The 27,927-nt window shown below is 38.4% G+C and overlaps 2 protein-coding genes across 5 annotated transcripts in view; one reads left to right on the forward strand and one right to left on the reverse strand.

Moving 5' to 3' along the window:
• kairos overlaps positions 1–10,709 on the reverse strand; it is a 51,246-nt gene extending 40,537 nt beyond the window's left edge. The window contains exon 1 of the mRNA XM_064699927.1: positions 10,366–10,709. The gene's annotated coding sequence lies outside the window, so the exon portion shown is untranslated. The remainder of the gene's footprint in view (positions 1–10,365) is intronic.
• A 1,813-nt stretch (positions 10,710–12,522) lies between these two features.
• Positions 12,523–18,934, forward strand: LOC135440644 (allantoinase). 4 transcript variants are annotated; one of them, XM_064699928.1, is made up of 4 exons: positions 12,523–12,646; positions 15,504–15,711; positions 15,789–16,068; positions 18,005–18,934. In XM_064699928.1, exons 1-4 carry the CDS (start codon positions 12,541–12,543, stop codon positions 18,872–18,874), a joined length of 1,464 nt encoding a protein of 487 aa, XP_064555998.1. In that variant the 5' UTR covers positions 12,523–12,540; the 3' UTR covers positions 18,875–18,934. The 4 variants fall into 4 exon arrangements, with proteins under 4 accessions (XP_064555998.1, XP_064556001.1, XP_064555999.1 ...); XM_064699931.1 differs by lacking the exon at positions 12,523–12,646 and adding an exon at positions 15,097–15,246; XM_064699929.1 differs by lacking the exon at positions 12,523–12,646 and adding an exon at positions 15,140–15,273.
• Positions 18,935–27,927: the final 8,993 nt, after the last annotated feature.

Here is a 27,927-nt window from a genome sequence, read left to right on the forward strand (position 1 = left end):
AACTGGCAAAAGATGAAAAATTATGTAAACCAAATCTTTAGTAAATTGTTAAGGAAAATTCGAATATAACGAATTGTTTAAAGAAAATTAAAGAAGAATCATTTTTCCAAATGATATAGGAAACAATTTAGAACGCTTTAGTTGACTAGCAGATACCCTGACCCCAGCGTCGAGCTGCTCTTGCAAGCATACCAGATTTCCTCTTTAAATGCGTGTACAACACCGTAAATGCATACACACATAAGCACACTCACACAAGCACACACACACACACAGCAGGTCAAGCATTAATGCAACTGTGTGCTACTTCCCTTTTGCCACACACTATGGCATATGCTACCTTTATTAACTTCGGCTTTTATTGGGCGATTTTTATGAAACTTTCAGGAAATAAATATGTTATCGAAATGTGTATAAATACTAAAGCCCAATATGCTATCTTAAAAAATGAATTCATTTAAAGGAGGAAACGTGAGCAGGTATCCAAAAAGTGAAATATTCTGCAACTTTATCTATATTCTACACGAGAGTCTCGTTTGGCTTCAATACATAGTCAAAAGCAGAATCTTGATATCGATTTGTGTAGATTTTATTGAAAAGGGGACAAGTTTATCTACGCGGGGAATATTAGGAGCTACGTTTCAATTTCAATTTTAAGTCACGAGCTCCCATAAGCTCTAAGATCAACGCATTGGACGGACATGGCTAAATCGACTTAGCTGTTCTGCCTGTTACATACATAACACAAAAGCATTATACCCCTTTTAGGCATTGTCAATGGGCTTAGGGTACAATAAATTTCATTAGAATAATACCTTTGATAGCACTTTCGCCAGCTGTTACGTTTTACACTAAAAATTCGTATCCGAAATTCAAGTCATGCAAGGAAAATTGAATTTTCTTCGATTTTCAGCAGCTTTAATACAACGACGGCAATTCGCTTACGAACACAAGAGCGAAAACAATTAACTTCTCAGGACTTGACTGAATGGAATCTGTTAACAATTAATAATATTAATTAATTTTTAACTTTTACTCGTGTTTCAATTGCGATGAAAAAAAAAAAACAATTGCTAACCTGATTCGCGCGCCAGCTCACATTTTATTTTATGTTATTTTTATACGCCAACACCTGAGACGGCTCCACTCCCCAGCCCAGAAGCAGCCCAGCCGGCAGGGGCGGGCGTTGGGTGGCAAAACAAATAATTGCATTGTATTTGTATTTGTCTATTAGGGTTGTGGCCATTCCCAGCGCCCTTTGCTGTGCTCTGCTGTGCTTACTGCGCGCAATTCGGGCGAGTTAATAGTCCGCAACAACAAGAAGATGCACAAGAACGACAGCTTAATAAATCGCTCGTAATTTAGCAAATTCCCAGCACCAGCCAAAGCCAATTCGAATGGAGAAGGCCAATGAGAATAACCACCGCACACCACCCAACACCACCCAGCACCATCCACAGCAACCGACACCCTTTAACACAGTTACTGCTCAACCGAGTGAGCTTAAGTTTAATATGAGCTTATTGGCTTATGAGAGGAGCGCCAAAAAGGCAAGAAAACACAATTAAAAACAACACACAAAATAAAAATAAGGAAGTGAAACAGAAGTAATAATACAAATAACACAAATAAGCGTGTTTTAGCTGGAAGTGCAGCAGCTCGAACCCAAATTCTGCCAACAAACATTTTCACTTTTACTGCAAAAACTAAATCCAAATACTTCAAATATTGGTTTTGTTTTTTAGAAAATAACACAATAACAAAAAAAAAAACATTAACAAAAATGTTTAATTAAAATTATGATTTTATCACAAGAACAGAGTACTTACATAGAGAACCTTATATAACAAAAATACGCAAAACTGTTTTAACGACCATCCTTCAAATAAGATTTTATACCAAATAACTCAACTTAATTAGAAAACCCCCCATGGGTAATAATTACATTGATGATGTTGCTTGCAGCACTCAGCAGGGAGTTGGAGATAGTACAAAATTACGAGCTATGTAATACTAAGAATTTAATATATAAAATAAGCTCTAGTTTTTAATTCAACGAATGGGGTCTTGTGCTCTATGAGTTTCACTCAGATGTTGATAAATTGAACTTTGCTCTGTTAAATGTTTGTTAACATTTTGTATTGCATTTTGAGCTGAAAATTCATCGGCTTTATAGCTCGGCAAGATATATATGTACATGTGGGTTTTTACTTTGAAAACTTAACATTCTATATTCTGATATTCATATTCATTATCTAAAATATAATCGCCATTCCCAAAGATCTGTGTTTGTGCAGGTATCCAAAAACTGAAATATACTAAAACAATATCCATATACTAATCAAGAGCCTTGCATGAGCTCCAATATATGGTCAATAACCGAATCTTGATATAGATTTGTATTGATGTTATTGAGAAGCGAGGGAAACGTTCGCGCAAACGAACTAGTATATTATATATATTATCTTCATAATTGAATGCATCGCTATACCCAAAGATCTGTGCTTGCTAAAAGAGATCTTGGATAAAAAATGTGGGTGTTCCTTACTCTTGTAATTTAGGAGTTACATTTTGGAACATATATCAGGAATACATACATACGTGCAGCCTACTTTTTTACATGACTATAAAACAGGCTTCAACTTCCACTTTGTTATAAGCCGAACCTTAAACAGTACAAAATACAACAACTACAAAAACTATACCAAGCCACTGCTTTTAAAAACATAAAAACATTAAAATTTTTATTTTTTGGACATTGTTAATAACTAACTACTTTCGATTTGAAAAAACGGGGTTGTTCAAAAAATGTGAAAACTGTGAGAACCAGGCTGTAACTAAGTTCACGATCCGAACTTTAAGGCGGTTCATTGGTTCAACGCTCAACTGAACCGAAGCTCATTTATGTTGCATTGGTTTGCAGCCTGGCCACCCAAACTACTGTTCGATCTAACTTTACTGTTGCGCACATTCGCACAACTTCATTACGACATTTTAAAACAGGATATTACAGATGAAAAGGAATGGAACTCAGTGTTGAAAATGAGAAGTAGGAATGTTACAAAGGAAATTTTTCGACGGCACGCATGTGAAAGACGCCGGCGACATCGATAGACACTGTCGACAATGTCATGTTGCCTGGTTGACACGTAGCACACGCCTGATGTGACATTACGTAACGTAATGAGATTTTGTGTCAGCTTTGTGTTTTGTGGCATTGTCCCTGGTTGTGGCAATGGCAACTGCAATCCCTGTCCCTAAGATTTATGTACATTCAATGGTCAGTTGCGAGTTGCATGTTGCATGTTGGGAGGTGGGAATTAAGTGTGGTTGCTGCCACAAGTTGCCAGCTTGATTAAAATGCCATTTGTTGCTCTGGGATCGGGGGGTAAGCCAAGCGTACCCAGAAACGACTCGATAAAAGTTAAAACATTGATGTTAATGTTAATGTTAATGTTAATGTTAATGTTAATGTTAATGTTAATGTTAATGTTAATGTTAATGTTAATGTTAATGTTAATGTTAATGTTAATGTTAATGTTAATGTTAATGTTAATGTTAATGTTAATGTTAATGTTAATGTTAATGTTAATGTTAATGTTAATGTTAATGTTAATGTTAATGTTAATGTTAATGTTAATGTTAATGTTAATGTTAATGTTAATGTTAATGTTAATGTTAATGTTAATGTTAATGTTAATGTTAATGTTAATGTTAATGTTAATGTTAATGTTAATGTTAATGTTAATGTTAATGTTAATGTTAATGTTAATGTTAATGTTAATGTTAATGTTAATGTTAATGTTAATGTTAATGTTAATGTTAATGTTAATGTTAATGTTAATGTTAATGTTAATGTTAATGTTAATGTTAATGTTAATGTTAATGTTAATGTTAATGTTAATGGTAATGTTAATGTTAATGTTAATGTTAATGTTAATGTTAATGTTAATGTTAATGGTAATGTTAATGGTAATGTTAATGTTAATGTTTTTGTTAATGTTTTTGTTAATGTTAATGTTAATGTTAATATTAATCTATAGAGCAAATTTTTCAAGTACCCCGCTGTTGAGTAATCTTAAAGTCAAGCATTAAAAAGCGAGCAAAATTAATTTCGTTATTTAAACACAATTAAGTACACCTTAAGGAATTATAATTGATGTGTTTCAATTGAATGAAGAGTTAAATTCTATTAATTAAAGAGAATTAAGAAGCTAAACATTTTTAATTACTCAAAGCTTGTAGCTCAAATATAGTATCTTAGTGTAAATGCGAATATTAAAGATGCTTAAGCCCAATTATATTAAGGAGGACGCCGCCTGGCAGCTGTGTTGTCACACGGTAGCGCACAGCTGTCCCAGAAGATAGAACGGAACAGAAGAGTATTGCGTAAAAGAGAGAATAAGAAAAAGCCCCAAGCAGCCATTTGCCGCACTTAATAAATTGTCAACGGCTGTTAAATCTTGAGCAAGACTAAAAAGCTAATGTTATTGTTGTTGCTCCCATTGTTATTGTATGGCGCTGTTGTCGCCTAGACGTTGCTAAATGCTTGTAGATTTTATTAGAATTTTTTAGCAAAATGTGAAACTATAGAAGGGACCCCATAAATTATATATATTCCAGATCAGTATATTTCTTTAAAATCAAATCCACTCCGTTTTAAAGTCATCAGCACTAAACTGCGTATAACTTTTCTGTTGAAGGCAATACATATTTGCCAAATCGGCCCATTATATCTTACAGCTGGCGTAGGAACAATCGGTGGAAAATTGAGTTGTTATATGAACAAGTTTTTTTAATTTTAATTAAGAGTTCCAAAAAAAACATAGATATGTTTCTTATATATGAACTTAATCTACCCTACACAGGCTAATTTATTATATAGATTTTAGGGATGGATTTTAGAACATAACTTTGCCGCCAGAAAGCTTATTTTGCATTTGAGGGCTCCAAACACATAGGAATATTCTTATCAACATCGGATCACTATGTTATATAGTTGTCATAGGATTGATCGGTCGAATATGCAGTTCTAGTATATGCAGTTCTAAATATGTAGTTCAACTTTGAAGATATCTTGACGAAGCATGGCACTTAAGAGTTTCACTATGTTTCTTAAATATGAGCAAAATCTTATCTTTATCAGACTATTTTATCATAAAGATTTAAGGGATGGATTTGTGGAACATAAGTTTTCCGACGGGGCGCTTGTTTATTATTAAAAATATCTTGACAAAACTGGCTGATTAAGAGCCCAATACATTAAAAAAAATCTAATCAACAACTGAACACTATATCATATAGCTGACACAGGATTGATCGGTCGAAAATGAAGTTTTTCAATGAATAAGTATTTGAACTTTGAAGATTTCTTGGCGAAGCTTGGCACTTAAGGGTTTGAGAAAATTACGGAATATAGCTTATGTACGAGCAAAATTATCTACATCAGGCGGATGAATTTTGGGAAGCAAGTTTTCCAACAAAAAGCTTTTTTGTTCTTCAAAATATCTTGACAAAACTGTGCATTTAAAAGCCCAATACATATGAGCAAAATCTTTTTAACAACGGAACACTATATCATATGGCGTCTATATGCTCGAAAGTAAGGCTCTTGAATAAATCACTTCCAAGCCAATGTCTGCTAGGGTATTTCAACTTTGACGTGTCGAATATAGCTGTTGTTCTTTCTTGTTATTGCTGCTGTTGCTGTTGCTTTTACTGCTGCTTTTACTGTTACTGGTGCATTGCCATTGTCATGTACTTTTCGCAGTTGCTGCTGCTGCTGCTTCTGCTGCTGTCGCCTTGGCTTTTATGTCAGAACCGTTAATTGTTTCACGTTGAAATTGTCTACGCTTCTTGGCTATCTTCTGCCGGGCGGCCACTCGCTGCTGTCTCCGGTCGTTTCTATTAGTTTTAATTAAACACCTGAGCGTCCATCGTGCTAATTATTGTGAATGTCCATTCGTGGCATTTCGTTTTTAATCATAGTAATTGTTGGTGCGCTTGTTATTAACAATTAAATGTTGCCTTCTGCTTTTATTTTGTTATTGTTCTAGCTCTTGCTTTTTTATACACATACATATATATATATATTTTTTTTTGTCTGTTACGCAGCCCAATTTAGCATTTAATCAATACAATTAAAGCCTTGGATCTAGACTGCGAACATCATTAAAAGAACTGCCAAGACAAAGAGAAAGAGACAACGGCAAAGACGACAATGACGATAACAAAAATAAACATTAAAACAGAAAAAAAAAAAATAAAAACAAAACAAAAGAAAAAAGCAACAGCGATAAAAGGCAGCCAGGCAAGAGACAAAACTTGTTGGGCGAGTCTCTATAGCTGTCCGCCTGAGAGAGATACAAAAGCGGGATTAAAACTTTTTTCTAGCAACCAAAATTTAAGCCACACATACACTAGAGAGCGAGTGGGAAAGAGAGAGAGAGAGAGAGAGAGAGAGTGAGGGGGTGAAGGTAGAGAAGCTCAAGTAACGCACCCGCGCACACCCCTTATCTATGGCACAAACAAAAAATCCTACAAAATGCGCACACCAAATCCTAGGGCAGGGGCAATAAAGGCAGCGGCTGCAAGGGGGAGGACTTGAGCACGCTGTGTGTGTGCGTGTGTGTGTGAGGGGCGGGAGCAGAAGTGAAGCATGGCAAGTTTTTACGCAAATAAACGCACGTTTTTGCACAACTTTGCGCCACTTTCATTTTGTTTCGCTTTTTTTTTTTTTGTTGCCCCTTTTTTATATGCTACACTTTTTGTCTCTTCGCTCGCGCGTATGTGCATGTGTGTGTGTGTGTGTGCTTTTGTTGGGCTTCCTGTTTGACTTGTTGTTGCCAAATTCTGAACTAATGGAAAATAGTAATTACAATAATTTTGTGACTGCTTTTAAGCCTCCATCTATTTCTGGCTTTTTGGCATTAAAAATGTGCATAAAAAATAAGAACAAGAACAAAAAATGCAAAAATACAAACAAACAAACCAAAAGCAAACAAAACAAAATAAACATAAAGCTATTATGGTTTTAAACGAGTCAACGTCCCCCATTGGGTGGGATGGAGAGAGGGGGGGGGGGGGGGGGGTTGGCTCTGGGGCGGCAACTTGTTTTGGGGCTCGTCTATTTGTGTGCGTGCTGCGTGAAAATTAATAATAAATCAAAATTAAATGTTTGCTTACTTGACACTTTGGCTTCCTTGCCTGGCCGTGTGGCTCGCCGCTCTCGCTCTTTAGCAGCTTTGCTCTTTCTCTTTCTCTTTTCTCTTTTCTTTATTTTTATTACTTTACGCTGCTTTTATTTTTGTTTATTATTATTTATATGCGATGCTGCTGCTGGTGACGTTCAGGTTCAGCTTCTGTTGTTGTTTTTTTTTTTGTATGATTATTATTTATTTTTTGCCTGGCTTGTAAAATGTATTTACCACGCAGCCCGAAGCCCAGTCAATTGGCTTTTGGGTACTTTCAAAATGTTGCAAAATGTTTAACAGGCAATTAATTTTATGGTAAATCACAACAGCAGCAGCCGCAGCAGCAGCAGCAGCAACCACTGCAACAGCTGCCAACAACAACGACAACAAAGAAAGCGACAACAGCAGCAACGCATTAAATCGTTTATAAATCACTTTCGACCACTTGCACATACATTCACACACGCCCACACACACACACACACACGCCAACACACGCACACACACATACACACTGTTATGAGCTTGTGTGCGTATTTCATACTTTTTGGCAGCGCAATAAAATACCATTAAGTGTGCATCGGGTAGAGCTAAGGGCAAAATAAGTTTCAATTCAGCAAACAATTAATCCGCGATTTCATTTCAAACCAAAAAAAACAAAAAAATAGATGTGCATATGTATGCTATAAGTCTGGGAGCTTATCAGCGCACCAACACGCAGCCCAATTTTCATTTAAATAAATTTAAAATTTTCTTGCCAGCTGCACATTATGCTTGCCCTTCAACTTTTCCCTTGCACGATTTTTTTAATAAACGTTTTTTTTCTATAGTTTCTTAGCCATAAACTGTTTGGCCATCCGGTTAAAAAAAATAAACAGAACCCGTTCCGTAGTCAGCTTCCGCTTTAGTCTCGGTTCGAAGTTTCTCAAACGGAAGCAAAGATCATGTTTCAATCCAGGCTGCGGCATTATAATTTAGCTTTAACTGGAAACCGCTTCTTAAAACAAATAAATTGCCCTGAAAACATTCGAAACGAAAGTCTACACAAAACTTTTGAAGGCAGATCGAACCCTAAAGTTCAAACAACTTTGGCCCGAACCCTTGTATCTAACCAAATTTGGTAGATGCCAATTTTTGGGTTGAAATCTAATTTAGCCCGCATCTTGTATATGAAAATATCTTTAACTTGCAATACTTTCAGCAAAGCGGGCTGCAATAGGCAAAAAAAAAGTTGGCTTCCTTCACTAAAATTTTGAAATTACATAAAAAAATAGAGTCTTACCCAAAGCCTGAGTTCATGGAGGTGAAAAACCAGCTACCCAAATCCTGCCAGCCAAAAGCTCTTCTGCATTTCAATTGAAAAGAGATGAAAACTAAAGAACTAGCTTTAAGGAAAAAAACTGTAAATTGAAAGGAGGTGAAAACTAAAGAACTAGCCTTAAGAAAAACTCGGAAAATGCTGCTAATGGATTAGTTATAAGACCTGGTTATACTTCCCACCAGTTATCGTATACCTCAACTATGTGAAAGCGATTAATTGCAAAAGAACTCAAAACTAATTGACTTTTGTTGCAATTTATTTTATTTTCGTTCACTTTGCCCAATTTGCATGTAAATATTATTTTTTTTCTCCTGGGAGCCTTTGCAATTAGTAAAAATCAATTTCTATGTTAATGAAGATAATTATGAAGAAAATTCCTGCACTCATTAAGGATGAAAAAAAAATCGTTTGGAATTTCGCTTGAATTGCTTTAATTGAATAAATCAAATATTGTACGGTATTTCAGTATCAAAACTATGCCAAGTATTTACTTTCACAAAGAAATCAACGCAAAAGAAACATTTTTGCCATAATTAGGCATATGAATATAGTTGACGGTATTTCAGAATAAAAACTGTACAAAATATTTACCGAGAAATCAGATATGATAGTAAAAGAAAAATTGTTGCTTTGATTAAGTATCGAATATTAAATAAAAAATTCGAAACGTAAAAAATGGCGAAAGTATTAATTGGCACAAAAAATGATTGCTTTCATTGAGGATACAATTTCAATAATTATGCCAAATGCAGAAGCATGGAGCAGAATGGCAGACCCGGATGGATTCCAGATGAGCTGTTTGTACGAGAAAGTTCTTTGGGCAGCGGAACAACAAGGATGCGAACTCGAAGCCCAGCCTAATAAGACCAAAATCCTAGCCAAAGAACCAAAGAACATAAGAACTGGCATCCAAAGCTAGTTCAGACAGACTTGGGTACACATTATGTAACTATCTGAACGCTTAACTAGGAATAATGATATATCATAATGATATATAGAATAATCAGTATATTCAGCTTTAAAAGAAAAACTTGAAGAAGTTGCAAGCCACATGGATGAACTCCTTTCTAAGGAAGTCCTTAAGAGAGCTGCCCAGCTATGCAGTTAACAATTTGTTTGAGCCCCAAACAAAGTTTAACAAAGAACAAGTTAATAAACGTTCCTCTAAATCTTCTTTTACATTTCGTATTAGTTGAATAGCTTTTTCCTATTTAAATATATTTTTAATTTGTTAAAATACCTTCCGTATAGAAACAGATCTATAAACAGAAGATCAAAAGATCAAGAAATCGGAAGAGTTGGATTGCTCCCAAATTTCTCTTGAAATTTCTTTGATTAGCTAACTAGTGGCTGACTTAAGTATAAAACTTCATGAGCGCTAAGCTGTGGACAATATATTTAACCGAAACGAACATCATGTGAAAGCTTAAAACTCAAAAATTGTTGGAAAATATATCTTAGTAAAAACACTTTTTAAAAAACAGCTTCAATAATGTTATTATTCAATATCGAAATGTGCAAATATACATGATTTTTATGTTTTTTTATTGAGTTTAAAATTCACAGCTTCTTAAAAAAAATACTATAGAAACTTATTTGGATTAAAAAAAAAGTATATCCTGAATCCCATATAAATCAAATCTTTGAATTTTTTATGTTTTTTTCAATCTTCTTTTTTTGCTTTTCTTTTCTTTTTGCATTTATCAACTTGATTTATTTGTTTTTATCACTTGGCATTTTATTTATGCGTTCGCTTAATTTATTGCCTTGCCAGCATTAAAAAAAATTTAAAAAAACATATATTTTTTAACACATTTAAAAAAAAATGCAATTTGAAAATGTTGCGCTCACCGTTAGATTCAATTCACTGCGAGATTAACCGTTAAACTCAAATTGCACACTGGAAAAGTCGACTTGGGAAATGTTGTGTTGGTTTTGTGCGGGTAAAAAAGTAATTCTTTTGAAATAATTCAATTAATTATGTTAATTAACTTTACGTTAAGATTTGAATTAATTTCTTTTTTTTTCTATTTTTTTTTTGTGATTTGATTTAGTGTGTGTGTGTGTGTTTGATTGTTGGATTCTGTTCCTAACGAAAAATTTCAACTGGTTGTCGCGAGGCTGCTCGAAGCGGAGTGAAGTGTTGAATATGCTGCACGGCAGCGCCAACTCTGGTTTCTGTGGCCAGCAGCGACGACGATGTGCACGAGAATGACGCGACCAACGATGGCCACGGCTATACGAGCCAACGAGTCAGCCGACGATGGCGAGGACGATGCCAAACGACGGGACTGTCGAGGACGTGAACGCGGACGAGGACGAGGACGAGGATGAGGGCGAGGACGAAGTGCGAGTACGAGGACGCAGACGAGGCCGAACACGACGACGATGAGGGGCACGAGAAGGCGGCTCGAGGATGGCGTCTCGAACTCAAATCGCTTCAATTTCAGTTTGATGACACGGGCATGGCACGGCATGGCCTGTGCTGGGGGCCGGCGGCGGCGGCGGCGCGCAATTGCTGCAGCCTCATCAGCATGCTAGTGTTGGTGTTAAGGACATGGTCGTATCCTGTGCGTGTGTATCTGCCAGCAGAGACGCAACAGTGCCGACGTCGCCGTCGAGCCCTAAGCGGCGGCAGCGCCAGCAACAACAAGTGGAACTACATTTGGCCATTCGGCTTTGGCTTTGTGCATTCGGCAAAGCGCACACGCACACGCACACACGCCCACACACACACACACACACGGACATTCGTATTTTGTGTATTCGCTCTATGCGAATCGTTTTCGGTTTCCGCTTCGCTTTACCTTCATTTTTACAACAAGAACCCAATAACAGAAAATGCAGAAAGCACAATTTGGCAAAACAGCCAAAAAGCTTCCGCTGGGTGGCGCCACCAGCTTAAGCACGCCTCAGTCAAAGCAGTCAAAAAACTTAAAAACCAAACAAATACAACTAATAGTACTCTAGCCGAGAGTGCCCGACTATAAGATACCCTGAACCGCCTGCGCCGAGCTGCCGTTAAAAATATTCTAGCTCCTCTCTATGGATACATACACACACTCACACATGCACACACACCCATAGAAGCACGCCGCTGGCACTCAACTTTATGCTCCGGTTGTGCTTATTCTTTCCTTGGCCCCATTGAGCTATAACTAAATAAATAATAAATATATATATATATTTATTACTCAATGCCTTAGCCCGATGCTGTGGAAAAAGCTTTCTTGATTAAGCTCGGTGCTTATTGTCCGATCTTTATGAAATTTTCAGGTAGCATTCAAATGCGTGTAAGTTCCAAGGACAAGGAAAGTGCCTCGAAAAATGAGTTAACTTTTAATTTTGTGCTGAACGGAAAGGGCAATCCTAACATCCTTCATACCAAACTTGGTCTATCTGTCTTATGATTCCGTGCAAATAGGCTGGGCTAACGATGATATGTTCTAAACTCAAACGTTTCGTGCTCTTGAGGGGCCATTGTTCAAATGGTAAGGCTCTTTAATTATAGTTCCTGAATTAGACACTTTCATACGTACGGATAAACTGACGGACAGATAGACGGGCGGACAGACAGGAAGACAATCGCCTCGGCCATGGATGTTCACCAAGAATATATATACTTCAAGCGGTCGGAGTTGCTTCCTTCCGCCTGTTACATTCACTCACACAAAACCAGACTACCCTTTTGAGTGAATTTCAATGTGTACAGGGTATGAAAAGCATAAAAAGCTGTAAACACACTCACACATGCACTTGAGATTTGATAAGGCCAAATTTTGGCCACAATTGAATTGTTTTTGCTTTCTCTTCTCAAATTTTTTGCCAGCACTTTGCTTGTAATTATTTTATGCAAATGAACAGAGAACAAGAGAACAGAGATAGGATATGAGAGAGTTTGGCATTAGGTGAGTGCATGAGCAACAAATAATCCCCTTTGTCGTGATCTCTGCATTTCGTACAGAAATAAACCGACAAGTTGTTCAAATTTTCAGTTGTCTTTGGACTTTCGTTTAGAGAAGATCTATGGATTTGCTTTTCCTTAGCCGGTGCATTTATTTGGGCGATGGCAGCCACGAGTTGCCCCTCAACGGTGGCATCATTGTGGACACGGGCGGCATCATCAGACGCGGTAAGAGGAACGGCTCAATCTCGCAACCTTTTGCCCATTATAAGGTGGAAAAAATACTTATTTATATACTCATAGGCAGATGTTTGTGTTAAGTATGACACTTGTTTGGTTTTATTTAATTTTAGGTTTCTCTTGACTGCCAAAAAGCTATAGAGAGTGGGAATGCAGAGAGAGCTAAAATTGTTTGTGTTTATAGAACCAGCTCATGAATAGAATTTATTTATTATTCATTTCGTTCACTTCCAGTTCGAATGCTATCATCTCCAGGCTCGCAAACAAAGTGCCACTCGCTCACAGCCTAAACTGGTTGCGAATTGTAAAGCATGAAGCAGCGAAACGGAAGGAAAGCAACATCTCATTCTCTGTGTGTTTAACCCTAATGTACATGGAAATGTGTTAGTAAAGGAACTTCACACTCCATCAATGTATAAAAGGGTGTTAGGTCCCAAGCAGAAGTAGGCATCTCTATTAGTTTCACATATTTGTTATCAGCATCAATAGCTGAACTCATTGATCTCAGATCTGCTTTAACTTTCCGAGCAGATTAAGTTCACTCCACGTTGTCACAGCTTAACCCCTTTTTGATTTAAGTTTTTGACCATATCTTGGGGACTATATAATAGGCTAAAGGCGCTCGTATGGTATACACAATATTGCAGAATTATCTGAAAAAACACAGACGTTAACGCAGTTTTATCTTTTTAAATAAAAGCTTTAGTGAAAATATTCAATTTTGAATATGGAATTTTGTTTATATAAAAAGGGAAATATAAATAAAATGTCTATGCAGCAGATAGATAGAGAACCATTAGATTATTGTTGCAGCCATAAAACAGCCATAATACTTATTATAGCAATCAATCTCTATATATAAAACTGTTTGTCCTGATTGACTGACTAAATGACTGACGGACTTACAGACTCACTGACTGACTGAGTGACTGACCTACTGACTGTCTCAATGAGTGACTGACAGACAGACCAACTGACTGACTGACTGACTGACTGACTGACTGACTAACTGACTGACTGAGTGACTGACTGACTTATAGACTCACTGACTCACTGACTGACTGATTGAGTTACTGACTCAATGATTGAGGGACTGACTGACTGACTGACTGACTGACTGACTGACAGACTGACTGACGGACTGACTGACTGACTCACTTATTGACAAACTGACTGACTGACTGATTGACTGACTGACTGACTGACTGACTGACAACGAACAGCCCTAACTGTAAAAGCTATTTATATGAAATGTTTACTGTAATTACCCTATATGGTGAAGATCCGAGACGGGATTTGGCGAATTCCAACGAACAACGTTTTGTATTTGACTTTTATGTTTACCATCTGCTCGTTCTAAAAACTCATTTTCACACTTCTCGGAAAATGCATTCTTCCTTTGTGGAAATGAGGGTCAAAGATTTGGTGGGTAAGGCTTCGCGTTTCTATCATTTCCAAAGATCTTTATGAAAAATCATTTGAGACGTGTTTCACACTTTTTGCAGAATCCAGGCTTCCTCGGATGAAAATGCAGACCAAAGATTTTTGAGCGAAGATTAAGTTTTGACCGATCGGCTTCGAACTCACTTTCAAAGGCCTACATAAGAACTTTATGAATGCGTGTTTCAGCGATTTTGTAAATTCCACCCGCAACTGTGGAAATTTAGTGGACAACTTTTGTATGCAACTTAATTAAAACTTTTTTGATTCGCTTTTCTCGATATGCACTGCTCCTGGATGAAAAACATTCGCAAAGGTTTAATGCACGAAAGTTTATTTCTCGACTGCAAGGTGAAACAGGTTATATTTAAAAGGGTACTCACAAAATTGCCACGGGAAAGGCCGCGGAGTACCTGCGAGTATAATAGATAAATATATTATTATTAATAATATAATATAATATAGTATAATAGGTAGCAAATGTTGTCCTGTGTTCAGTCCTTCTATTTTAAATTTGTTCAGTTTTTAGTCAACCTGTTTTTATGTAAATGCGCTCCTGACATTGATTTAATGGAAAAATAGCTCGGCTACATATCTCTGAAACCTATTCAAATCAAATAAATAGATTTTATGTAGTCGTCTATTTGATTTAATCACAAATTGATTGTTTATGCACATTCATGCACTGTTTATTTAGTAAAAAAAAGGTATGCACTCTTAGATTGAAGTAAAGTAAATAAAGAGCATCACAATTTGAGGATCTAAAAACAAAAATGTAATACAGTGATGCATAAAAAATCGAAATGTAAAACTGCATGAATAAAAAAATAAAGCTTACTCACGGCTTTTATCCTAATCCATTAAAGTGAAATATTTTTTGTGCCAATAGCAAAATTCATTGCTAAGCTCGTCCATTTGCATTGAAAATTCACAAAATAAAAACCAATTCCAATTTCTCCGACAAGTTAATATTACTTGCAGCCACAGCGAGGGAATACCCCTAGACTGACGTACATACTTCAAGAAAAAATACACAAAACTAATTGAAAATTTTTGTTTTTGCCAAATGTAAACTTCAAATTTGATGAAACGTGCTCAAACGCATAAAATCGTGTTAAATGAATTACATTTCATAAAGGATTCTGAAAGTAAATCAATTCGATGCCAAGCAAAAAGTACAAAGAATTTGGGCTTTTGAGAAATTTGATCTTCCCCGAATCTGTTTTGAAATCACGTTAGACAAATTTTCATATATTGCAGATTGAAAAGCTATTTGCTTACACTATATATTGTGGGAAATATCGGAATATTGTATATTACATTAAATTAAAAAAAATCTTTAGGCCATCTCTCTCGTGCGCCGCTCTCTCGCTCTATCTCATGTTCATATTACATTTCCTTTCAGTCCTACGCACAGCGCAAGAGGTGAACACCTATCTATATAATACGGAATCGGAAGCTGTCTATGATTTTGGGGATCTTCTGCTGATGCCGGGTCTAATTGATACAAACGTGCACATCAGCGAGCCAGGCCGCACAGACTGGGAGGGATTCGTGTCGGCGACTAAGGCGGCAGCCGCCGGCGGGTTTACCACCATCATCAATCGGCCCACGTGAGTAACTGCCAGATTGTGGCTGGCGCCTGGTTGCTGGAGTTCCTACAAACCTTTATACAGTTCAATGCCCGCAGCAATGCCACGCCCACCACAGTGAGCGTGCCGGCGCTCAAAGCAAAAACCTCAACAGCACGCGGCAAAATTTACGTGGACGTCGGCTTCTGGGGCGGTCTGGTGCCCGGCAACGTCGATCAGCTGGCGCCGCAGCTCGCGGCCGGCGTGGTGGGACTACAGTGCACACTCTGTGGCAGCGCACCGCCTGTCGGCGAGGAGTTCGCAGCGATCAACGAGGCCCAGCTCGTCGAGGCGCTCAATCAGCTAAGCAAGGAGCAAGTAACGGATGCGGTCATAGCGGTAGCTACTTATATGTTTACACCACTCTATATACATATAACTATCAGGGCTGCAAGCCCAAAAAACAAATTATAACTGATTCGATTAACGGCTCGTAAATCATCTCCCTGCCATTCTGAGGCAATGTCTGTAACAAGCAGATCATTCTCCGATCCCAGCTGACTTAATGTGGCCATGCCTGTCTATTTGACTGTCTGTCAGTTTACACGTGTGTTGATGAACGTCAATTTCGAAAACTTTCAATTCTAGAATATTCACATTTTGAACGTAGATCCTCGTGGTGCACAAAAATATCGACCATATCTCAGAGTTTATAATAGAAGAAAAAGTTGGTATATGAGTTCCCGTATAGCGCTAACTAGCCCCGTTTCCGCAAAATCGATCAAAATCAATCAAAATCGATATCGGTATTCTGTTCATTGACCATTTCTTACAGCTTTAAATAGTTATAGACGCCAAAATCGGATAATAGGCTCTCGTATAGTGCGCGCAGATTAAATCATCGATAACTAGCTACGTTTCCGAGGAATCGATATAAATCGAATCTGATATTCTGTTGTTTGGACCATATCTCGGACTTTATTGTAAAGTGCGCAGTCTTTCCTTATCTTTTCTATATCTTTATTTCAACACTCCACAATCCATTCGCTCCGACCAACCGCTTAAAAGTCAGTTTAATATCGAAGCTCGTAGTATCGATCTTGTCCTCACAATTCCAAATCGATTCAAATCACTTATTCCTATTTTGTTGCTTACATAGCTTATTTTTATATCGATACATACATCGCTTAATACTTGAGTATATATTTAGATCTTTACATTCGGCAGACCTAACAATAAAAATCTACCTCGATTACCATACTAGCGGATACTACTTTGTTTACACTAATAGCCCAAGGCCTAAGCCATGCAGGTTCTAAGACACTACGATATGGTAATAAGGTCATTCGGCAATTGTCTTTGTTGTCATTTGCATGTTTGTCTATATGCTCCTCCTTATGATTTTCTCTATGCTGCTCTCTCCGAGCCCTCTATATCAGCTTGCCTACTTACTCACCGGAGAAAGGACGCACGAAAGCATCGCTTAAATCTAATACTTCAGTATTTTTAACGATCTTCACATTACAATAGCTATAAAAGCCAAAATTGGTATATAGGTTCTCGTATAGTACATGCGAATAAATTCGTCGATAACCAGCCACGTTTTCGCAAGATCGATAAGAAGTAATATCGACATTCTGTTATTTGACTATGTCTCGTCTGTCCGGCCGTCCAACTGTCCGTATGTACGAACGCGTTTATCTCGGAGACTTTAATACCTAGAATATTTAAATTTTGAACGTAGATCCTCCTAGCGCACAAAAATATCGAAATCGATAAAAATCGATATCGGGAATTTGTTTTTCTGAGTAAAGTTCGGGGCTTTTTTGACTTATACAACCTTAAATTGGTATAAAAAAAGCTCTCGTATAGCAAACATATATTAAATTAGCGACAACTTCCCTTGCTTCCGGAAAATCGATTAAAATCCAAATTGGGATTCTATTATTTAAACATATTTCAGAGCTTATAATAGCCAGAGACTCCAAATTTTGAATGAAGGCGTATAGTAAATATTTATATAAGATATTTCGAATATTTAACTTCTTGGATATCTTCAGCCACCATTTCCACACGGTATAGTCTTGCACTTTGGTATGTACACTCATTTGGGTGGCATATTCAAGGCTTGTTTTCCACAAGAATGTTTGTTACGGCAGTTTGGTGCTGGGTGCAGGGCATCTCCCGATTGGAGCATTCTGATTTGTTTCCTAGAAAGAGTGCTCACACTTAATTTTAAACCAAATGGAAACTTGTTAGCAGCCGTGATACAGATATATATATACTATATGCATAAATATATGTCAAACTAGATCAAATAAATTTGTCCTTACAGTTCCACGCCGAGCTGCCACCCAGTGAGGCGCTGGTGTTCCCGGATGACGACTCGTGCAAATGTTATGCGAATTATCTGCGCACACGACCCGCCAGCATGGAGCTGTCGGCGGTGGAGCTAATCTGCCGGGTGGCCGCACAACATCCAGAGCAACGCTTTCACATTATGAATCTTTGCTGCGCCGAGACGCTGCCCGTGCTGGCAGCGAGCCGGCGACAGGCGGGGGCGCAGCTGACGGCGGAGACGTGTCCACATTATGTGGCACTCAGTGCGGAAGAGGTGCCCGAATGCGGCACCGAGTTCAAGACCTGGCCGCCCATCAGAGAGCGCGCCAATCAGGCGATGCTGTGGCAGGCGCTGCGGCAACCGGACGCGGCGCTGCAGCTGATCGCCAGCGATCACTCCTCGGCCACGCCCGGCGCCCGCTGTCTGACCTATGGACGCGGGCGTGGCAATTTCATGAACGCCTGGCCGGGCATCAGTTCGCTGCAGCTGAGCCTGCCCGTGGTGTGGACGCGCGGCCAGCAGGAGGAGCAGCCCCTCAGCGTGGCCGAGGTGCATCGCCTGATGTGCTGGCAGCCGGCGCAGCTCTGCGGCCTGTCCAGTTTCAAGGGGCGCATTGCCGAGGGCTACGATGCCGACTTTTGCATCTGGCAGCCCGACGAGCAGTTCACCGTCACGTCCGAGGATCTGTTCGCGGCCCACAAAGCGTCAACCCCCTACGCCGGCCAGAGACTGAGCGGTGTGGTGCATGCCACGGTGGTGCGCGGCCTTCATGTCTATCAGCAGTACGAGGGATTCGGCCAGCCGCTGGGCAAGGTTCTGCTGCGCAAGACCAGTCGCAAGCTGGTCAAGTTTGTTCGCCTGTGAAGCTAAACTTTGCTAATTAAACAAATTGCGATTGGACCAAATAAATATCTACTCTTTTTCCTTTTTTTGTTGTTGTTGTTTTTGCGTGGGCGCACGGGTGGCAAGTTTCTTTGCGTACATCCACTTGCTGTCTGCGTAATTATCAGACCAAATACGGGCCCCGCTGCGCCTGGTTGCCTGTCACCTCCTTTAGCTGCTCGTCGACTCTTTAATGAGTCGTGCAACAAGTTGTCGCATGGCAACGTTGTGCAAAGACCCACCACACACGCCTCTGCTCCAACACGCGACACACTAGCCCCTAAACCCTACCACCTACCACCTACCCGCTGCCTACACTCCAGCTCGGGCTGTGCATGTGTATGACAGCTTAAGTTTGCTTTTGCCAGGCGTCAACTCAATTTTTGCACCGTGTTTGCCACAAGACTTGTTTACCCAAGCGGATGCCAGCTAGAGCGGAACGCACATATGTGTGCGCGTGTCATGTGTACTCATGGCTTGGTTTATGCATGGCGACTATGCGTGATAATCAAATCACAAATGAGCCCCAGTCAAAATGTTTTCTTTGCCCAAGACGTGTATAAATATTTTCGCAACACTTGCCTTGTAAGAGATCTGGACAGCGGCTCTTGTTATTAAGATAGTTAACTTTTTTGCAAACAGAGAGAAGGGTCGAGTCCCCTAAATAGGTGTCTCTTCAGTCCATACTCGGCTAGTGGGAATATTCAAAAATATTAAATAAATAAATAAATTAAAAAAATAATAAACATATCCATGTCAACGTTATTTCATAAGCGTTATTTGGCCTGCTTTCATTAACAAAAACTTATTCATTATTCTTTCTTAAATTTTTATTGAGTTTGTTCTGTTGGAAATACCTTAGTCAATCGTTAAACCCATTTTTACACAGGTAAATTTCGAAATATACATCATCAGTATACCATTTAATTTCAAAGGGATCACAGCTTTATTGCACAAGTAAGAAAGCTCTAGTCGGGAATGCCCGACTCGGGTATACCCTTAACCTTCTCCTAACAACAACAAATGCAGCTCGCGCAAGGGGGGTGTAGCTATAAAATCAAAGATAATTGATCTGTGTATACTATTCTAAAATGTGGAGACTAGCTCTGAAAGGCAACAAGATTCGCCTAACAAAATGGATTTGATCTCGATTTGTATCGATTTCTTGGAAATGAGACAAGTTATGCGTTATTCTTGATCGGCATCAACGACAAGCCCAAACTTATTCTTAATAAAACATTGCATAGATCCATATTAAAGTTGCAAGCAGCACATATATCGAAACCGATCGGATCAGACTACAGATATCTGGCATTAACGAGTTCTACTATGTTCCTTATACATGAGCAATATCTTATCAGCATCAGATTACAATATCCGAAAGGTCTTTAGAAACAATGTCAGATTAAAGTGAGTTTTTTTATGGAAATTTTTTCAGTTCTTCAAGATGCCTTCGCCACAGCCAATCCCCCAATTCTCCACGCATATTTGAAAAACCATTATAAATACAAGGTATGAGCAAGAATATTCATGTAATGTATTTTATTCTTTGTGACATAATTTTGTCTTTTTGTAAATGACTTAATGTATTGCATACTGCAAGAGAAAAAAATTATAATTTATATATACAAAAGTAGTTTAGCAGAAAAGCTTATGTAATATTCACGGCATAAACGTGGCCTAGACGTGATATAAGCAACAACCTGTGTAAAAGAAGAGGTCCTTTGTGACGCCCACGAAAACGTTACGAATAGGTAAAAAAAATAAGTGAATAAATTTTTACTGCCCGATCGAAAAGCGTAATTGAAAATTTTACGAATTCTAAGAAGTGCACAATGGCAATAATATAATATCTACGCTAGGCAACAGTATAAACAGAGCATTTTATAAAGTTGAGAGTTTAGTTTGACCAAAGAGTTGGTTTTTATTATGTTAACCAAAGCCTCTCCCTCCCGATCCCCGCTGGCCAATGCACAGTCAGGGGGCTTATGCACTAGCTTTGATTTCTTTGTGAACGTATCTGACTGTGGGCCGCCGCCTGCTGGCTTTTTCCATGTGTACCTGTGTACATGTGTGCATATAACTGTCACACACACACAGCTTGAGCCCTCCACTGACCTGTGCTGCACACAATTTTTATTCAATAAATACCTCACTTCCTGCACGTAACAGACACACACGCACATACACAGAAGTTGACTATACGTCAGTTGTTGACACTCTGTTTCCCTTGAATAGAGGCGAGCATTTCAGTGGACAGAAGAAGAGTTCTTGATAAATCGAACCCAAAGGTAACTAAATCTGTAGATCAACTTATATTTAGAGCTGAGGGTGGCCTCAGCTTTTAATTAATTATCATATTAATAACTTAAATGTCTTTAAATGTTATTGTCAATCAACATTAAGTTAAATGTATACTTTTAATAGCTCCCACAGTTTTGCAGTCACAATTCTGCGTGTACCCAATTGATTATAAGTTTCCGCAAAGACTTAAAGTATTGAGCTATAATTATTTACCAAACCTAGCTTATAGATTTAAGACTAGAAAAAGAGTATAATCGAAGCCGTGCATTGCCGTTGAGCTGTTGTTCTGGCTACCCTGTGCCGCCGGGTCTGGTGCTGATTCCACTCCGGGTTAGCAGGTTTGTTTGGGCTGGTAGGCGGCCCACGTCAGGCCATCATGAATGTCCATGGCATGTCAACCTGATAAATGCGTGGGCGCTGGGCAGCGGGTGGTTGGGTCTTGGGACTTGGGACTTGACGCTTGTGCCAGCTTTCGGTTATAAATGTATTACGTACAGTGCTTTACGCGCCCCTGCGCATTTCTTATTTAATAAATGCCCGAAGCAGTTCACTTTCAAATCACATTACTGCCGCAGATGAGCAGTAAATGGTGGAGTGGTGAAATTGAGGGCCAGGGGTGGCAGGGGGGGTTTTGTTGGTAGTGCGAAACTAGGACTCGGCTTGGCGGTCGTTTTTCAGCTTAATTTTGGTGCTGCGGCTGGCGCTGTCAGCTGCTCACGCCACGTTAGCCATAACACGCAACACAAGGCGTATTCGTAATTTATGCAACGTGTATGAAGCATACGCCACATGAGCCATGCACAAACGCGTCTCTGCCAAATGCTCAATGTATCTTTGTCAACTGAAGCAGCAGTCAGCTTGGTTACATAAATTTGGGCGTAACAGGGCGTGTATGCGATGGCTGTGATTGTTATATTACGCATACGCCAAGTTGTCGAATTGGATACTTAGCTTCGTGGTTTGCGGTCGACAGGGCACTTTTTTTTATCAACCCTTACATAGGGTATTACACTTTTGTCGTGAAATGAGTAACACTTAGATGGCCACACCATAAAGTATATATATTCTTTGCAAGTTTTTTTTTGCTGACAGCACATGTGTCGCTGTCGCTGATTTGAACTTTACATACATATATCATATAAATGCCAACGGAATGATCGGTCGAATATTAAATTCATGCCTGATAAACTTTATTGTTTTTCATAATATTGGCATCTACATGATTCACTATGCCCCTCCACATCGACGCACTTAATTACAAATATAATCCTATATGTACAATCAATCGGAAATAAAGTGTTGTTATAAATACCCTTCTAAGCCTTTTAAGCTTCTATTCGTAAGGGTATTTACTCTTCTTGTTTGTTGGGTGTGAGTCGGTGCTACGGTTAAACCGGGTCAGATTTTTGCCAACTAATCAACCGTTAATTGACAGCCTGAACGTATGCAACAGATTTCTGTTTGACAGTCAGCTGCCATTTCACACGCATGTGCGAGCGAGCTAGGCGCGATTAGTGAGTGTGTGTGCAAGCAAGTCGGCATGCTACGTCACCGTTGCGTCGCGTCTCTGCTGCGTCGCACGTCATAACGAGAACAAAAATAACGAACGGTACGCAACGGCACGGCCAAACATAAAAGCAGCGCCAAACGTCGCCGCGTTCTCAGTTGTGGATGTGTCTCTCTTTCTTTGGGCTTGTATGTGCTCGCTTCTGTGTGCCTCTGTGTCGTGTCCAAGTGTAAATGACCAACACAAGTTTGCATACATATGCATATGTATGCTTGTATGTGGAACTTGACTTTTGCGTTGGGCATTTAAAAATATTTCAACCATGTGCACTAGTGTTGCTTTGCCTGAGTAAGCGCCCAAGCTACCAGGCGTGAGCGAGAGCGGGAGACAGAAAGCAAAATATTGAGAAAGGTGAGTGTTAATGTTGGAAACGCCGGCATCGGCATCGACATCGGCATCGACATCGACGTCAGCGTCAGACACCGTGACTTTGACGTGGCGACGATAACGTTTAACGCTCTTGTTTTGCTATTATTGTTTGTGTGGCTTTAATTGTTGCTGCCGCTGCACTACAAGAAGCTGCTTCTGCTACAGTTGAGCAGAGCACACAGCAAAGCACAATAATTACGAAACAGCCAAGGGACCACACAAACACATGCATCTTTGCATACATGAACGCGTCTGCATGTACATACATGAGTGCAAACATACAAATAAACATACATATGTACGTATCAGTAGCTGTCACAATATTCTAAGCACGACTCAAAGACATCAACCTGCTCCAAATTGAAGCACTGTCTAACATCTGATACATATCATGTGCATACATAAATATGTATGTTTGCCATCGGAATAAACATAAAAATTCTGGCATTTAATTTGCCTATCAATTATATAATATATATATATTTTTATACACATTAAAACATACATATACCATGGGCGACACGCCATGAAAATCTGTTGCCGAGTACGTGACTCACTCGCATGCAGAATTACATATTACCTGCTGCATAGTGTATGTGCTGCACCCATCTCTCGCACTGAGCTCTCAATTTATTGTTTTGTATGGTATCCGTAAATGTTTTACTTATAATACATATGTTGGGTCTACATACTACTGTTACCTACTGTGTCTGCTATTCAAATATGTGTACATTGAAATATTATGTTAGGAAAACGCCAAAAATTAGGTTGATTTTATTTTATTACACTTTAAACGATTTTGTTCTTTGTCGCATATTTAAGAGTCTAGTGTATTTTTTGGATTATCGAATCAGTTGCTCAGAAATTAGACGAGATAGAGACTTTTAATTGAACTTAAGTCCTCCTAGAGCACGAAAAACTATAGTTTTTTTTTTTAAATTACCGATAAGTCACTACGTTCTCACGATAACTCACCCCATTCTCCTGTTTTTCTGCCATATCTCGGAGCTAAGATATAAAATTTGGGATATAAGAAATCTCAGAGTAGGAACACGGCCAGAATATTTACTACTACTGATTGTATACATTCCCTTGTTTTCCTCCAAATTGGACTAATTTTATTTTTCGTGATGCAGTCTTGGGCGTTGGTATTTACAAATGGATGCCATATTATTGTCCTGAAAGTTCATAGGGTTCAGAAAAACCCAGGACTCATTACGATAGAATATCCAATAGTTTGGGGCTTAGAGGAAAAGAAGCATAGCCGCAGCTTAAGCTGGGCATCTTGCGGCGTAGGGTTCAGGGTATCTACTAGTCGGGCACGCCCGATTAGTGCACTCTTATTTTAATGTATGATAATAATAATTTATTTTATTCCAAAAATTGAGTTGCCAATCTATTTATTTCAAGTGTGGAAAACGGGCGTGTTAGTTTTCGAGTGATCAACTTATAAAGTTTTTAACAATATTTATTTCGTGAGTGGCGCAACACGAAAGTAATTCAATTTAATGTGCAGGCACGCGCACATCGCTAACCGTCTGCTGCCGCTGCTGCTGGTGACGTGTGCTGCGGCGACTTCGACGTCGACGTTTGTACATGGTCGTCGGCGTAGTCGCGTCGTGGCCGCTTAGTCAGTCAGCGGCGTCAGTATTGCTTTTCAGTTTGGCTACGTAAAGCGGCGTCAGAGGCAGCAGCAGCGACGAGCAACGGCCCCCAAAGCAGCAACAACAATAGCGATCGCAATTAGCAGCAACAACACTCAGTTAATTGTCGGTTGCGGCGTCGTCGCGTCATCGAGCGCCGGCAGCAACAGCAACAACTACAACCACAACCACAACTATAACTACAACAACGACAAAAGGTGACGATTGCAGCCCACTAAAGAATACGAAGCAGCGCACACAAATTTTGGGCGCCAAAAAAATTATTATAACCGTATCAGAATATCAAATCAGCAACAACATCAACAACAACAACTACTACTCAGGCACTAGTGTTTCAATGTATGTGTGAGTGTGTGTGAGTGACATTTTTTTAATACAATATTTGCGCGCTTTTAATGTGTAAAATATTTGTGTACGAAATTAAGCAAGTAATTATAGCCGCGCTCTCTCTTTTCGTCTCTCTCGGTGACTGGCACTTACGCCTGAGTGGGAGAGCGCCAAACGGTTAACAAAAAAAACAACAGCACATGTATATTTATATGTATATGCCAATGTACATAAATATTTATATACATATATGTATGTATATTTGTGTATATAATATCTATGTATGCACATATGTATACGCGTATAATGTATTGTAATCAAATCGGCTAAACAACAAAAATCTTGACGTAATCGCAACACAACGAAAAGAAAACGAAAAACGAAAAAAAAAATAAAAATCAACAACAAAAACAAAAAACGACTGCGCTCATAAAAGCAAGCAACAACAACAACAGCAAAAGCTGTTTGTTTTCTTTTACCCCCTTTTTTTTGTTTTTGTTTTTGTCTTTGCTTTTTTTATTTAGTGATGTTATATTGTTGTTAAAACATCTCATTAAGCGGCTTGCAAAAACTACAAATTTTTAGCCGTTACGCGAAATTTGTTATTGCCTTCTTCGTGGTGAATTTCATTGTTATTAGTCAGCAGCAGCAACAAACACAACGACAACAAAAACAACAACAACAGCGACGCCAACAACAACAACCGCCATCGTCAGCAGCGGGTAAGATATGATTAGAGGCGGGCGAGGGTGTGGCACGAGCACTAGACAGAAGTGTGCACTTAATGACCCTCTTCGTAGGTGTTAACGCATATTTAATGCACACAACAGCTAAAACAAAAAACAAAACAAAAACAAGAAAAATACCCCGGAAGAGCTAAGCAGAAGGTCATTCACACAAGCAAATGCACATTGGAAACTAATAGATAATCAATTACATATGTGCTAAAACTTAAAAATTTTTCAAAAGTTTTCGCAACACCTGTACTTGATTTTCCATTTAGATGCCTTCTTCAGCAACATCGTCATTTTGAAAACTGCACTCGGAAAAAGTTATCCAATATTAAAAATCAAAATTGTAAAAACTGCACTCGGAAACGGTTATTCAATATTAACACAATTTTAAAAAATTCAATCGAAAAAATTAGTCCAATATTAAAAAGCTAACTTCTATCTGATAAAAAACACACTCAAATCGTTTTTTTTTTTTTTAATTTCTTTCCCATTTTGGAAAACTCGCTTGTCTTAATTTTTCTGTTTACCTGCCGATTGGCTTTGAACTTATTTTCATATATTTTTTGAAAATTCACTTAAGCTGCATTTCACACTTTTCGCCAAATCCACCCATATGGGGTGTAAAACGCGTCTGGAAGGCTGTAATTAGTATTTGTATTGCGTCATGTTCTAAATTTTAAACTTTTGAAGTTGTTTTAACGATTTTTGACGTAAAGTGAGTATCGAGGAGTAAGTGAGGGTAATTTGAAGATACTAAATAAAAAGCTAACGTAGAACGTTCATTTCTATAATAATACAAACTTAAAACATTATAATTTTCACATTTCTTTATTGTCAAGATTATCTTTCCCAACCTGTGAAACAATTTTTGAGCCATTCAATTTTCAATCATGTTTTTTACAATCAAATGTAAACTTTAATCTGTGTTGTCAATCTTAATAAGGCTTGATTTAAAACTGAAGAAAGGTTCCACAAAATTAGGGAATTATCAATTATTTATTATATATTCTTTTCGAGTTAAATAATTCATGCATATGTATATATATATATGTAGTATTTAAAAGGTCATAAAGCAACTTATTTTATGTTTCGGATTGGTTTTCAGCTTCGATTTGAATTTAAATATTGCGTAAGACTATAATAATAGCATGGACATTAAAATATTCCGGAATGTACATCAAGCGGATTGTTGTCCATAGAGAGCGAGAGGTGTTCCCTCAAATGAGCCCCCTTAAATGCAGATAATTGCTTTTTCAGTATTCCTGATAAGTGTGGAGCTTATTGTACTATTTATGACCCACACTCTGCATTAGTCATGCCTAGTACTAGGTCCCAATCGAGACACAACCATAAAAGCGTGCAAATTCAAGACCTTATCGAAAGGTCTCAGATATTCCTTCTATTCTATCTACCCAAGCAGAGCTACTAGCCAGAAAAGCAATATGACAATGAGGAAAACGATTACAAAATAAGGCAAAGACTACAATTGTGATTTTTATTGAAGTGCATTTCCATTAGAAGTTAATTAGTTAATAGAGGTAATACATACATGGATATGTACAGCTGGAGATAACTTTCTTGATATCATTCGACTGAGATTTTTCATTGTCTTTGCGATACTACTGATATGCTTAATTAAGCAATGGATGAACCAATTGTGGAGATTACGCTTCACGTCGTTTGGGCATCAAATTAATTGACTGATCCCATATATCTATACCTATATATTGGCTTGATCAGCGCACAGTCTCAAACGTTAGAGCTACGTAGCTGAAATTTTTACTGAGACTTCCTTCTGGGTCGAATAAGACTGGGCTAAAGTTTGTATTAAATACATCAACAACGCGGTGTGAATGTGACATCAAGAGCCTGCAAGGCTTGAGTATCTGAGCGTCGAACTAACAAGCGGAAGGTCGTCGGTTCAAATTTGTTTATTTAGTTTGTTGTTATATTTGTCTAATTACTTTGCTATTATACACAAAAAAACTGAATAATAAAGTCTAAAAAATGTCTAAGAAATGGAAAATGAATAGCTACTAACAAAAAACATATATATCCCGCTTTGGAATT

Source organism: Drosophila montana, unplaced genomic scaffold (assembly GCF_035044405.1).
Source record: "Drosophila montana isolate Dmon_TW-CO22-7 unplaced genomic scaffold, ASM3504440v1 contig_1624_1, whole genome shotgun sequence".
Taxonomy (NCBI): Eukaryota; Metazoa; Arthropoda; class Insecta; order Diptera; family Drosophilidae; genus Drosophila; species Drosophila montana.

What these genes read in the sequence shown, in the direction of transcription:
- LOC135440644 (XM_064699928.1), top strand. Translation starts at nt 12,541, where the DNA reads ATGGATTTGCTTTTCCTTAGCCGGTGCATTTATTTGGGCGATGGCAGC. An exon ending in GGGCGGCATCATCAGACGCG is followed by an intron (nt 12,647 to 15,503) that starts GTAAGAGGAACG and finishes ATTTCCTTTCAG; the next exon opens with TCCTACGCACAGCGCAAGAG. An exon ending in ACCATCATCAATCGGCCCAC is followed by an intron (nt 15,712 to 15,788) that starts GTGAGTAACTGC and finishes CAATGCCCGCAG; the next exon opens with CAATGCCACGCCCACCACAG.